At 42.0% G+C, this 14,869-nt stretch overlaps 1 protein-coding gene across 1 annotated transcript in view; it reads left to right on the forward strand.

The window, feature by feature from the left end:
- Positions 1-13,218: 13,218 nt before the first annotated feature.
- Positions 13,219-14,869, forward strand: part of LOC108784722 (sperm-associated antigen 16 protein-like) — an 89,975-nt gene continuing 88,324 nt past the window's right edge. The window contains exon 1 of the mRNA XM_018553605.1: positions 13,219-13,319. Coding sequence (XP_018409107.1) covers positions 13,286-13,319 — 34 coding nt within the window. The 5' untranslated portion in view covers positions 13,219-13,285. The remainder of the gene's footprint in view (positions 13,320-14,869) is intronic.

Raw genomic sequence — 14,869 nt, forward strand, 5'->3', positions numbered from 1 at the left:
AACTTTGCCTACTCTGCTCTTTTTTTATGTCAGTCACCATCATTACCAATTTTCACACTAGAATGAAAATAAAGTAACATAGTTAATTGCTTGTATTTACTGATTTCATGAGGTTACAGTTTTAAAGGGGAACATACAGTATAACTGTTTTCTGCATATTTTTTTTCTTTATACTTTAGGTTGGTATATCAATACATACATATATATATATATATATATACATACATACATATACATACACATACATATATATATATATATATAAATAATGTTAATTTAGCAAAGTGAATGTTCACTCAGCTTAGTGAACACGGTGATCACATTGGTTGGGTCCTACAAGTGAACACAGCTTCACCTTATTTACTAAGCTAAGTGGACATACAAAGTGAACACCACCAATTGGTTGAGTTTATATAGCTCAATAGTTGTAACTACAATTTACACAGGCAACTAAGGCCCCTTTCAGATTGGCAGTCTGATCAGGTCCCCGTCAGTTTTTTAGGTGGATCCCATTTGGAAGCCCAATGTTGTCTATGGGCAGCTAGATCTAAACGGATGTGTGTCCATTTACATCCGATTACCTCTGACATTGTCTAGCTACAGAAAACAAAAGAGTTCTGTTTTGACGGACCTGATCATGACGGATCTGAGGTAATCAGATGTGAATGGATGCATGGCTGCTTACATCCAACTCCCCATAGACCTAACATGGGTCTGGTAGGTTCAGTACAAAACTGGATGGACACTAATGCCAAAATGGTGCTGATAGTCTTGCTATTACTTGCCCAAAGTTCTCCACCATATGTGAGCTGGGGAATAGGTAGCGGGTGCAACTAATTTTTTATAAATGCTTTATATCATTTTTTGTTATTATTTAAAATGTTATTGGAAAAAAGGTTACGACCTGGTTAAGATTAAGAAAGGTTAAGATAATCAGTTTATCTGAAAAGAACTTAGGTATGATTGAAGTGAAGGTATTGTAGGCCAGGTTTCCCCAATAAGCACAACTGTAAATTTCTGGTTAGAAAAAAAGAGCAAAATATTATTTTTAAAACCAAATACACCCCAAGGGCTTTTTTCTATGTATAAAATGTTTAGGGTTTTTTTACTGTAAACAATAGAAATCACCAGCACTCCGTAAATGAAATAAAAAAAATTATTTGGACTAAACGCCACACATATCGCATAGGATTTTGCGATATGTGTGACGTTTAGTCCAAATAAATTGACTTTTTTTTTAAAATTTCATTTACGGAGTGCTGGCCATTTCTATTGTTTATTGACTGTTGTACACGGCGCCATCGGTGATTGTCACTGCAAGCACCACTATTTTCACTTGGACCGGAAGCGCTGTAAGGAGTGCTTGGGGACCTACTGTTTTCCAGTTTTTTTTTACTAACTATTTATCCTGGATTTATAAACCTGTAAAGATAAAACAGCGTGAAACAGTTTGGCAAAATTATATCTTTGGAATTAGCAACTGTCATTTGTATTTTTTGACAAATCCAGGGAGGAAGAAACAGGCAAAATATAATCTTAAGGTTCTACTACGTCCTCAGAATGTTTAGTTTTTCTGACCATTCTGTCAATGGTAAAGTCGAAAAAAAACCTTTTAAATATTGTCTTCAGAATAAGTTATTAATTGCTTTAGTTGTCTAGTGTAGGATAGACTTTACAAATCTGCAACTGGGAAACAGCCTTACAGGGATTCTAGCCTCCCCCAACTCTACTAAAATTAGGATTTTTTTTATTCCTGTCTGTGTTGCTGCTGCAAATTTACCTTCACTTCTGGTCTGGTGAAACAATTTTTACCATGACAGTAAGGGATAAGAAATCTATCTAATGGAGCTCCAGACAAGTTTAAAACCGGACATGGGTTCTAATTCTTCTCCATTCTAATAAAAAAAACCTTTTGGCTTGACAAAAACTTTAATTATTTGAAATACATATTAAAAAGAAACCATATGCATTGTGCATGTATTAGGCTTTATTTAATACATTCAAAGTCTGGGTTAAAATCATAAAGCAGAGGAGTTAAATTTAATTAATTTGCTTTGGTATACATAAGCAGAAGCGTTTGGTAGAGGCAAGATGTTCGGGTTCGCTGTTACTATGGGTTTGAGGCACATCCTGTGGTTTTCAGATTCACCATCCTACTAGGTTTTTATGCAGATTTGCCTAGGGTTATTTTTTTATACAGTATAATGCATTGAATGGCCTTTTAACTATGGCCAGCAGGCTTAGAAGGGCCAATAAGGAAGCTTTTTGTTAAGTGAGGCAATCACACAAGCAAGAAATTACATTTCTGAGGGTGGTCTGTATACCGACAGTGTACAGAATGCTTCTAGATTGCCATATTGCACTGAATTGAAATGAACAGTTTTAAAAATTACATTGGCCTCAGATTGAAATAGAAATGTAATTTTTAACAATACATTACAAAATGGGATTTACTTTTTTAGTTAACAAATGTTATTTACCCTTTGCAGTTCAATGATTGATTTAATTTGTCGCCTGGAATTAGTCTTTTGAGTGTAGCTTTGGCCGAAGCTTTCTTTTTAGTTTTGTAGAGAATTGCTCACAATCTGTTGAGTTTTTTTGCTGTTCAGCTCTAAAGGACACAGAGATTTACATACACTTCCTGTCCCCAGAGGCATAACAGAGTCTCCCTGTAATGACCTCTGATAGTTATTACCTGAACCGATATGCCCATTGAAACATTATCCCTCTACTTCTGTTTTGGTGTTTGGTTTTCCTCTCACTTTCTCTTCTGTTGACAATTGTCCCTAGAAAAATAGTGAGGTTAGATCTCCTTAACAGGGATACAAACATCAGGAAAAAAACTTGAGAAAGGTTCTAACCTTTTCCCATTCGATCTAAAATGAGTTCTCTGACTCTACCGATGGCTACCATGGTACTATACTTACTACCATGGTATCATATATTGCCTGTCCAAAAAAATAAATAAATCACCACTTGCATATAGCTAAGTAAATAGGTAAGAGTCTTTTATGGATAATCAGTCCAGGTTCAGCAACATTATATCCCCCAAAAATGAGGTCAGCTGCCTACCTAAATATACATGTTTTTCCATCAATGGATTTTCTCTTCCCTGATGGCACGGGCATATTCCAATATGACATTGCCAGGATTCATCGAGCTCAAATTTTGAAAGAGTGCTTCAGGGAGCATGGGACATCATTTTCACACATGGATTGGCCAGGCCTTAACCCCATTGTAAATCTTTAGGATGTGCTTGAGAAGACTTTACACAGTGGTCCGACTCTCCTATCATCACTACAAGATCTTGGTGAAGTGAATGCAACTCTGGACGTAAATACATTTGGTGACATTGATAAGCTTATCGAAATTATGCCATAGCGAATGTGTACCTTAAATCAAAGCTAAAGGCAGTCCAATTAGTGTGTGATTTTTTTTTTTTTTTTTGGACAGGCAGTGTACCAAGGTACTTTACTTCCTACCATATTTTACCAATATGTATTTTTATGATAAGATTGTCAATTAAAAAACAACACACACTGACAAAAACTCCCCCCCCCCATCTTTTTTTAACAATTTTTATCGTCTAAATACCAACAATAATATTTATAATTTGTTGAAAATTTCTACAACAGATGTGTGTTTTTCGTTAAACATAAATTCTGCTATCTACCTACATTTGTGGTTTTTGTATTCATGCTATCATCACCTCACACAGATTTCATTGTGGGTGTGGGTTTATGTTACAAGCTGGTTGTTAATTTAAAAATAATTGTATTAATATTTTTCTTCTTTTCACACTTGCAGCATCTGTTCAGCAATGTAGCTATTTATTGAGAATGATTATATGGTTACTTCAACACAAAATAACAACCTTGCAGCCGCCAAGCTGCCTGTAGCACTATGTGTACTGTTTATGCCGTTACATAAAAGAAGAAAAAAAAACAGCAGAGATTCATTTTACGATTGAAAATACAGAAATGTTATTAATGAATACAATATTTTTAAGAACTGCTCTAGGGTGGCAAAAAGGGAGATGATGTTTGTAATAGCAGAAGTGAACTTTTACATTCTGGTAGCAAATTAATGACCATAATTAGTCATCTAGAATGCCAATGATAGGGTTTTTTGTAAATGTAACTTCATTTTCAATTATTGCAAGCATCATTTCAAGTGTAAACTACTTCTACTAATAGTTTAACATATCTGAAAGCCCATTCAGGAATGACACCAGTCATTCTTTACGATGCAGCCTACTAAAATAATAGAAGTGTGTAATCTTGAATGTTATTTTTTGCCTGTTAGGCATTCCTATTTTTGATACAATGGCTGGGTTTAGTAATACTAAGGGGAATCAATCAACAATTTTGAACTATGATGCTGAGCAGTCATGAGCTAAGGGTTAGATCTGCAGTTCCCAACCAAGGGATTAGGTGCCCCCTGGAGTAGCACCGGGGAGTCAGGGACCTAATTCTGTGCATTTGGTCTGTAGAGTAACAGGCTGGGGGAAGGGAGGGGCTAAATTGTGCGAAGAAGGTCTTAAGAGTAATCCCAGAGCCACATTTTCCCACACTCATTCTATACTTCCAGCAGATTGATGTGCACTTTGCATCTTATCAAATATGCCTTCTGCAATCAGAGAATGTCAGAGTACATTTAAAAGTGTAATAATTGTGTCGAGCAAGCAGCCACCGCATTTTGGGGGGAAACAGAACCCCTTTCCTCAGGGCCTGGAAACGATAAGAATGAAGGAGTTTTGTTATTTTTGTAGCTATGAGTAGTTCTCTTAAAATGTGTGGATTGCAGGCAGTGACTGGCTTTTTTTAAACTTAACACTGACTCTGTTTGGTCTGGCGCTCGTCTGTTTTATGTCCTGGAGTTGCTCCCAGTACCTCGTGTTGGAGATTGTGAGCTGCTTAACCATAAGCTAATGAGCTACCTACAAAACAAGTATTTAGGAGTGATGGATCGGCTGTTTGGTAATTGTTTGCCCCAGAGATCCCTAGCGCGTGGGGAACACAGTTTTGAATAGTTCTATCCAGCAGGGATTTAGTTAAGTCTCCATTGACAACAGATGGCGGTATCAACAATTAGTACAGTCTTTAGAATGGTTATGCAGTATACACAGTGGAGAGAGGCAACTTAGGTGTTTCACATTAATAATGAGTATCAGCAATTCAGAGCTGTAGGAAACTGACAGTCCTTTTTACACAGTCACAGAGGTGACTGATACTTGATACAGGTGGACCGTTGTGGCAAGTGTTGGTCCGCGTAGTTTGGATGAGGTTCCAGCTTCAAGGTAGTTCTCCCCAAGTGGCAGGATTGCGGTGGCTGGAGCAGGCACGGCGCACACTCCAAATTAGTGGAACGCCGTGCAGAGCTCCCTCAGGGCTTATGAATGGTTTCATAAGGGAGGAACCGCACAACGGTGGGAGGAGCCGCATGACGTCATCGCGCACGTTGCGTTCCATGCTGGAACGCAACCCGCGATCCGAGATGTTCTGCTCTGGCGGTGCGTTCAGATGGAACGCAATACGCCCAGCCCTTACACTACCTTTTCTACAAGTGAAATCCGAACACTCTAGCTCAACACTGCAGGAGAGACAGCCAGGAGAGAGAGCGAGGAGAGACAGCCAGGAGAGAGAGGATATTCCATATCTCGGAGAAGGCCTGTGGGGCTTCTCAGAAGGGCTCTGCAGGGTCTCAGGAGGGCTTTGCGGAGTCTCAGGGGGACTGTGTTGGCTCTCAAGTGGGCTGTGCGAGCTCTTAAGTGGGCTGTGCGGGGTCTCAGGTGGGTTGTGTGGGCTCTTAGGTGGGCTGTGTGGCATCCCAGGTGGGCTGTGCAGGGTCTCAGGTGGGCTATGCGGTCTCTCAGGTGGGCTGTGCGGGCTCTCAGGTGGGCTGTGTGGGCTCCGAGGGGATAGAGCGGAGGTGGCAGCTCCAGGCACAGTGCGGGCTCACAGCAGGCCCCAGGGAACACAGCGGAGCAGAGTACAGAGTTACCCTAGCAATACAAGGGTTAACTGCTTGTTTTGGTTAGGGCTTAGACCACCAAAGCACAGGGAAGAAACATCCAGATGGGATCAAAGATTGACTGAGTATATTGTTTTTAATCCAACCCCTCGACCAAAACGAACAGTTAACCCTTTGCAGTGCATGGGTGGCCCCATTGCAAGGGTTTATTTTGTAATTATTGGAGTTCCTCTTTAATATATTCTGCTGTTCTTCTGTCTTTGTGTCCCCCCTTGTCATAGTGTTTCTCTCTCTCTTCTTTCTTTTCTCCTCTTTTCTATTTTCTCTTTCCCCTTTTCTGTTCCCTGCCATCTGCTTTCTAGTTTTCTTCTTTCTTTTCCTCTCATGGTTTAGTTCTGTTGTTACTGTTACTGAGAATGTATTCTCATGCCAATTATATTATTGGGCTTCTGTGTTCTGCGAATGTGTTCATTAATGTCTCTGCCTACGTATATTTATATGTGGACCTCGCACACGAAGCAGTAATTGTAATGCATTTGTTACTTTTGAAATCCTTAATAAATATTGTTTGAACTAAAAAATTCAGAAATTGCTTTTTATTTGTTAAATTCATTGCGCCATTTCCAGATAATCAGCAGTTGACCTTGACAGTGCACAAAGTTATTAAAAATGGGTCCACTGAGAGAGAGTTTCACATTACTTTATAAAATAATCTGGGCACTGTGTTCTGGGATAGCCCATGCTATCCCACAACACAGCTAGTGTGTGGTTGCATGTGCTAGGTGCGTTTGAATGGCACCCCAACACACCTCCAGGCGCAGGCAGGTTACTGTATTCCCAACAGCTTGATCTAAAGCACCTGCTTTCCATAAGAAATCAAAGATTAAAGATCAGATCTCAGTGAAATGTATACTCTAATCATATCTGAATGGAATACGACACAAGACACATAATCAGTATGCAATACATTATTCACAAAAGTTTTATTTTTTTTTTTGTTGTTAGGGAAATAAATTATTTCAATGAATATTTAAATATGTAAACAACCAAAACTGCTAACTGCATCTGAAGTTTCTGCTTTCTTTAAAGGGCACCATCTGCTAAAGATTACACTTTACATTCACTTACCGGTAAATCAATAGGGCACATGTCAGCATCACCAAATCACATTATTATTTGAAGTAAAAAAGAACATCTTTTTCATGTGAACAAAAATAAAGAAGCTTGAGCTTCCTGGTTTTGCCCTGAAATCTGGTCTCTGGACTTTAGCTAACCATTGGCGCCATGGGTTTTTCACATCAATAGAGAATGCAGAGAGTCTACAGTTTTCAGTCAGACAGATCCTGTTTGGTAGTCTTGCAAATAGATAAAACAAGCAGCAAAGCAAGGCTCGGAAACAAAGCCTGTATGATATATATATACACAAACTAAACATAGAAAGATTTACTTTAAAGTACTATATGAAAGTCTAAACAAGTCCCAAATCCAGTTAGCATCTGACACACACGCCTCATAAAGTAAACAAAAAACTTCCTTTACCTCTGCCTGAGACAAATCCTCCTTCATTTGTGTGTCTCATGCTCCCCCTCCCAAACACTGCAGCTCACAGTGGATGGTTTTTTAAACTTTTTTTTACACTTAACTTTATTGCTATCACCCCGGGGTCTAACAAGCCCCCCCCCCCGTAATAGCAAGTATACAGTGAAAGGTCCTCTTTATGGAAACAGAAACAGCAGAGTCGTGTTAGACCCCTTATATCACCTAGGGACCCCCAAAGAAGCTGATGAAGCAGAGGATCTGGAAACTGGTCACTGGTTCTTCAGGATGCTGTCGGCTACACAGATGTTGGCTACACAGCTAACAGCTAACAGTGTACTTAACAACCAGTGATGTTGACAGTGGGCAGAGCCTGAATGGATGCTGAGGGACTAGTTACCCATCAGGTCCGCTCTGCTAGTGATTAACAGCAGGCAGTTTGTGGATTCAATAGCCAAAGCAGGCAGCCTATGGCAATGGAAACTACCCACTGTTTCATGTCAATCATCAAGGGAGTGGACCAGATGGGGAACTAGTCCCTCAGCTCGGCCCCACCAGAGTCATTGGTTGCTAATAGCCTGTCCACTGTGCAGCCAGTGACTTTATTTCTTAATGAATTTGCATTTCCATGCATTGTGATGCATTGCAATGATAAAAATGATGTATATGCATTTTTGTGCTTTTTGGTGTGTTAGCCAGCTCGTTCAAATGAACACAACACACTTTACAAACACCATACACACACGGGAGCAAGCTTGGAGAGGTGATTACTTTACAACAGACACTGGGACCATGGGGAACAAAAAGTCAAACTCCAGAAGGAAGGACAGTGTCAGCACCAATTCAGAGATGATTTGAGGATCTACAGCCGAGTGATACAAAAATAAGATACATTTTTGTTAATAGTTAGGGTACTTGAATACATTTTTAAGATTTAACTCCTGAGTTTAACTCACAAGTTTCTTTTATTAGGGTTTTTAGGTAAAACAACAAAACAAAATAAACATAGCATCTTGAAGGATAATCATATTCACCAAACATTCAAGTTAGACGAGCTTATAGCAATATTGCTTACAGTATGTCAGGTGCATTCGATGCTCATCAAAAAGAAATAAAACAACGGTACAAGTCACACATTGGGTGCAACAAAAAACAGACAAAAAAACAAAACAATAAAAAAGACACAATATTAAGAGGTCAAGGAAGGGGGAAGGGTGAAAATAGAGGGGTGAAGAAGAAATAGAAGAAATATCAGGGGGGAATCCGAGACCCAGCAGTGGGGATCCCTTTTGCGACACTGGCCTTTGGCTAAAGAGATTCAGAAATGTGGAGATACTGCATCCAAGGTTCCCACACCTGCTCAAATTTACTTTGGGTGTCTCCGAGGATGCTACTCAATTTTTCGTGTACCATTATCCATGACAATTTAGAGACTACATGTTTGAACGGAACTGTCTGGGTTTTCCAAGCCTGTGCCAAGGAGATTTTCACATCTAAAAAGAATGACAATAGTTTGGCTGCAGGCTTGGATAACTCCTGAGTTTAGTGTCACTTTAACGTGTGACATAACAGCCAAGCATTAATGCACTGCACATATGTGAATAGACTCATAGCATTTATGTGCTTCCATCAATAAAAATGTCAAACACCCATCAAATAACCATTTCATAACCAGAGGGACTCATCTTTTTGTCCTTCAGGACCCAAGTGTCCCACACCACAGGTTGGGTACCTAAACCACGACTTATCCTTTTTAAATCCCTCCCAGCCTTATTTACATGTGTACCATGACTATTGTTCCCTATGTTGGCAAAGTCAGGCAACACCTCGACAAGGTGCATACATCAACTGGCACTGCGATTTACAAGCACTAGGCAACAGAGTTTACATTTCCTTTCATGTTCAGCAAGTGACAATGACAGTAGTTAAGACAAACTATAACACTGCCAGCAGTGCCCTGATAATATAACCGTTTGACAGCATCCCTCACAGAGTTATGCAGATCTTACTCATGAACGTAGTTACCATATACATTATATTCTTAGGATGTCAATTCTTTTATTAAAGTATAACTAAATGCAAACTCTTTTTTTTTGATTGAGTGGTGAGGGGTTACAGCCTCTGTCAAGTTTTATTGCCGTCTGTCTCCCCATTAGGGAGATTTTCTCTAAGCCCTCATTTACACGAGTAACAGCCATCTCATACAGATCTGTGCTGCATGCACAGCCGTATCGGGCAGCTCCCAGTAAGGACAGGTGCTGCATGTGATTTGTACGCATCAGCCTGTTTTTCTCTATGGGAGTATGCGGCTGTACGCCGCATATGTCCGTACGGGTTCAGGTATCCCTGCTCGGACGCAGACAGGATCCATCCTGTCAGCGTACGAGTGCGGACACCCGCACGGACGTGCAGTTCGGGTGAGCGTAGGGCAGCGTATTGCTGCGTACTCCCATAGAGAAGAACAGGTTGCTGCGTACAAATCACACGCAGCACCTGTCCTTCCCGGGAGCTGCCCGATAACGGCTGTGCATGCCGCACAGATCTGTACAGGCCAGATGGTACTCGTGTGAATGAGGGCTAATGGTCCTGATCACTATTGGAAGCAGAAATGGAAATAAAGGTGGCCATACACTTTACAACCCTCGCAAGACTTCTGCACGATTATCGTAGGATCGCGGGATTTACCGCGATTCTCGTACGAGAATCGTGCAGTGTATGGGCACCTTAAGGGTAGAGCCAAACATGTTGAGCTCCCACCAGAAAGGGAATAGCAGGGAAATCCAATCCAATGGCGGCAATTGTTCCTGTAGCAGCTGTCCAGGGGCTCATGTACACAAATTGCAGTTTTTTTTTGCATTGGATCGATACCATGCACTGCAAGGGCACATAGAAAACAATTGTTTTTTTATGTGTTAAGTGTGTTCTGGTGCATTTAAATGCATTCAGGCACATTGCAGTCAGTGGCGTAACTAGTGACCTCAGGGCCCCGAAGCAAGAATCCATGAAAGCCCCCCCCCCCAAGATGAAACACATTAGATTTTTTTTTTTCAAACAAAATTTAGACAAGGGAAAACAAAAACGCTCTCCTCTTTCATGCCCCGAGCTCCCCATTATCTCCCCTTCATGTCCCCAGCTTTCCGCTCCCGGACCCCATGTCACCTTCGTGTCCGCAGCAGCTCTATTCGGCACTGGGCAGCAGTTCTGTGTGATGAGGGGGCGGTGATTACACCACTCCCACTCATTGGCTGCTGCCCGGCTGGATGATACTTCACGCTGCACCCGGAACAAGGTGTGGGGAGCAGCGTAAAGCATGTAGGGCCCAGGACAGGAGGAAGAGGTCCCGGGACTGACATTAGCGGTTACCGGGATCATAAATATCCTGGTAATCAGCGGTCACCAGGGGCCCCTTCCTCCTGTCCTGGGCCCCCTCCAAGTGGCGGAACTCCAGGGCCTGGTCGCGGCCGTGACCTCGGTAGTTCCGCCACTGATTGCAGTACAAAAAAAAAGCATGCTGCTGTACATTTTTGAAAGCTCTGGAACTGAACAACATGGTCTGTAATACTATAATGTACTTACCCGTTTGATATACTCATTTTCCCATTCCCAGTCATTTTCTGGGCAATTAATGGAGGGATCTACTGATTCATAATGTCTGAGACCTAGCCTCATTCAAAAGCATTCAAATCACTGTACATGCATTTTTGGTGGGTTTAGAAAGCGCAACTGAATGGCGATGAGGTGAACAAGCCCTAAGAAATTTAAAACGTATACCTAATAAGACACAGATTAAAAAAATAAACATGCTTAAGGGCCTGTTCACACGACGTCCGTTTTGTGTTGCGACCAGATCCGTACGCTGCTGCACTCAAAATGCATCCAAATGTATACCTATGTGTTTTATGGGCTACAGTTCTCACGTGCGCAGTCCGTTCAGCTTACGACAGAAAAAATACTGCATGTCACATTTTGTCTGGTCCGGAAGCAGTCCGGAAACGCACAAACGCGCACAAAACGCAACGAAAACGGAACGGATACGCAAGGCAATGCAGCTAAGGAAAAAAAAATTGTATTCTTGCTCCACTTATTATGATGTTATCAACGATAGACAGACAGGTTGGGGTAGAGGTAACGACATGAACTGCAAACATTTGGAACATGCCCATTACCTTGCCATGGACATACGAGTAAAGGAGAACAACATGTATCCGGGTGACCTCGCAAATCCTCATACAAACTCCAGAACTGACCCGGAGCCTCAAGATTGGGTGTACCCAATAACGATGTCTCCTGCGGGCTCGTTCTCTGCAGATTGCTGTAGCCAGCACCATTAACATGCCTGCAAATATGTGATACATGTCTGATCACCAGCTTTACATACACAAAGGGAAGTAGATGTTCCGAGAGGGCGGAAGTGACCTCAGAGGCTGAATCTGCATACTGACAGCCCCTTGGCTAAAAAAAAATGAACTGTCAGCATCCGGGCCGAAAAAGCATCAAAAATGCGTCAAAAACGCACTGCATCAGCAGCTCCACGTCTGCTGATCAGGACCTGATCAGGACCTGATCTCATGTGAACAGGCCCTTAGACCTTATTCACACTTTGCATGCATTGCACTTTGCATGCATTCATATGTGTTCCTGTGCGTTTTTCCCGCAGGTGAGTCTATTGAATCAATGGGTTGCACATATGCGACAAACGTGGGAAAGTAGCTCATGCCGAATTTTCAGCTGCAAGCATCCTACGCATCCACACATGGTAAAAATGCACATTTTTCCATCCACATTTAAGGTGCCATTAAGAAAAAAAATGGCACCCCAAATGCATTGCATGTTTTTGACAGGATCTGTGCATGGAGAATACAAGTCTTGTCTGTTACCATGGCAGAGAGACTTGTAGTTCTCAATGATGCTTCCTCCCGTCCCTCTAAAGCTGGCCATACACCTATAGATTATCTGCAGATTTTCTATGGTCAGATGGAAAAAGTGCAACAGATTCCTCCATCTATGCTAAACTGTGTGGATGGAGGAATCTCCCTCTGGGCCAAGCTTCAGTATCTTGCTAGTCGGCCGCTGGCTCTCACAATACCTGAACAATGCCTGCATCCAATCAGATTGTTCAGATATTTTGAAAGCCAGTAAGACCGACTGGCAGGATACTGAAGCTTGGCCCAGCGGGAGATTCCTCCATCCACACAGTTTGGCGTAGATGGAGGAATCTGTGGCACTTTTTCCATCTGACCATAGAAAATCTGCAGATATTCTATAGGAGTATGGCCAGCTTTACCGAATTCCTGTAGGGCTGGAAGAGTCTGAAGGAGTCAGAGCATTGAACTTGCCAGCCATTGGCAATTCTTTACTGGATCCAATGCACAAAATATAGAAATAAATAAAATAATAAATGCACTTTTCTCTTTTATAAAGAAGTGTGTATTTATTTATTTTTGGGTGGGCTTTGCCTTTAATAAAAATATCCAGCTATAAATCTGAAGCTGAGAGGAATCAGAAACTAATGACAGCTATAACAATGCAGAATGCCGGATGGGAAAAAGGAAAGAACAGCTGAAGTCACTGAAGATAAAACGTTATCAGCTGCTAACAGATAATTGTTTTGCAATGCGAACATTCCATTCATAGAACGCGTCCTCCGTTGCCATGGTTACTGAAGACAGCCTGCTGCTTTAGTCTTCCGGGAAGACGTCTCGCGAGATTTTACAACCAGCAGTGGTTACCTGGCAACGTAGAGACTCCAACCGCAGTAACTCGTGTACCTGCAGCAATGGAAGGAGACAGAGACAACTACTATCTGGAACGTATCCTACCCTGTTTGTGGGGGCACCGGGACATGGGTGGCGGGGGAGGCTGATATTGAAGGGGAAGATAGACGGGGGTGGCAGGGACCGGGGAGAATATGGCTGAATGTGACTGGCAGGGATGCTTCTTACTGCCCACACAGCTACTGTCATTGCCTGCCCTTCACTATAACAGACTCCTCTGCTGTTCTATCTGGGAAGAGGCCTCTGCCAGGTCATCGGGTTGTGTGGTGTAATGCTGCATCATGGAGTACAGGAAGGAAGGCAGCATGTTTACATTGCAGTGATCATACACCTGGAAGCTGCTGGACCTTCTGATTACAGCATACTTACCAGATGTCACTGATTGCCTTCCAAAATGTGTCCTTGGGATTGTTGTCTAGCTTGGAAATGACCATAGTCATTATTACTGGTACATACCATTCTTTGATTTCTGCACTGTATATAAATTTCACAATGAGGGGAAGTGATAGAACCTGGAGAAGACAGAATCTGGAGCAGTTGCCCATGGCAACCTTTCATTTTCAAAGCTTAACTGAGCAATCTGAAGAAACTGGTTGCTATGAGCAACTGCTCCACTTTTGATAAATTCCTCCCTGTTGTTGTTTAAAGCGGAGGTAAAGCGTAAAAACAAAAGACTGCAAGTATTCAGGTTCTGTATTACAGAAAGGACATGCTATGACTCTTCTGCAAGAAAAAAAGAAACACTTACCTGCCTGTTCACAATATTATTTGTTGGTGCTGGAATGAAGGACTCCGGTGCATGCATGTGATTTGCGTTGATCTCCTCTTTACCCCCCCCAACCAAACCAACCCTTTGCCCATTCACCCCTGGCCAATCAGGACAACCGAAGGCCAGGCACTAGGAAGAAGCTGGGCAATAGATGTCACATCATTGGAGCAGAAGTGAGTATTTTGCAGACTATAGTTCTGCTTTAAAGGGAACCTGTCAGTACAGAAATATGACTGCCATTAAAGCAGTAATAAACCACTGTGAGAATGGTGGATTTTAGCACAGCATACCTTGCACATTAAGGCACACTTACCTTACAAGGGTGCCCTCCTCCAGCACTGATGGATGGATTTTCAGCCCCTGCTTTGTTCCTCACCACGACCTCTCCACCACTTCCGGGTTCCCAGGCATCTCCTTCTGCCATTGGGTGGCCACTGATAATGTAATTCCTATGCATCGTTTCCATCATCGGTTTCATTCATGGTATCTTAGATATGCTGTGAATGAGGGGAATGCGTACATTGCTCTGCGCGTGTGCCGTCCAGTGTAGAAAGGAAGTATTTGGCAAAAGAAAGTTCTCTGCAATTTTTATTTTTGTAACTTCCACTTTAATGACCTGTTTTTTTAAATGGTAAACTGACCTTTCAGGCTAGGTTCACACCTAGGCGATTTATCGTTCGGATTGGGTTGCGCGATATTGCACAGATTCACATTAAAGTCAATGGAGTCTGTTCACACCTTTGCAGTTTCTCACACAGACAAAGGTGCAGGAGCGGTTTTTGGGCTGTTGTTGCGCGGTTTGGGCCTCATAGACATC

The sequence above is a fragment of the Nanorana parkeri genome, unplaced genomic scaffold (genome assembly GCF_000935625.1).
Source record: "Nanorana parkeri isolate BGI_ZX_2015 unplaced genomic scaffold, ASM93562v1 scaffold125, whole genome shotgun sequence".
Taxonomy (NCBI): Eukaryota; Metazoa; Chordata; class Amphibia; order Anura; family Dicroglossidae; genus Nanorana; species Nanorana parkeri.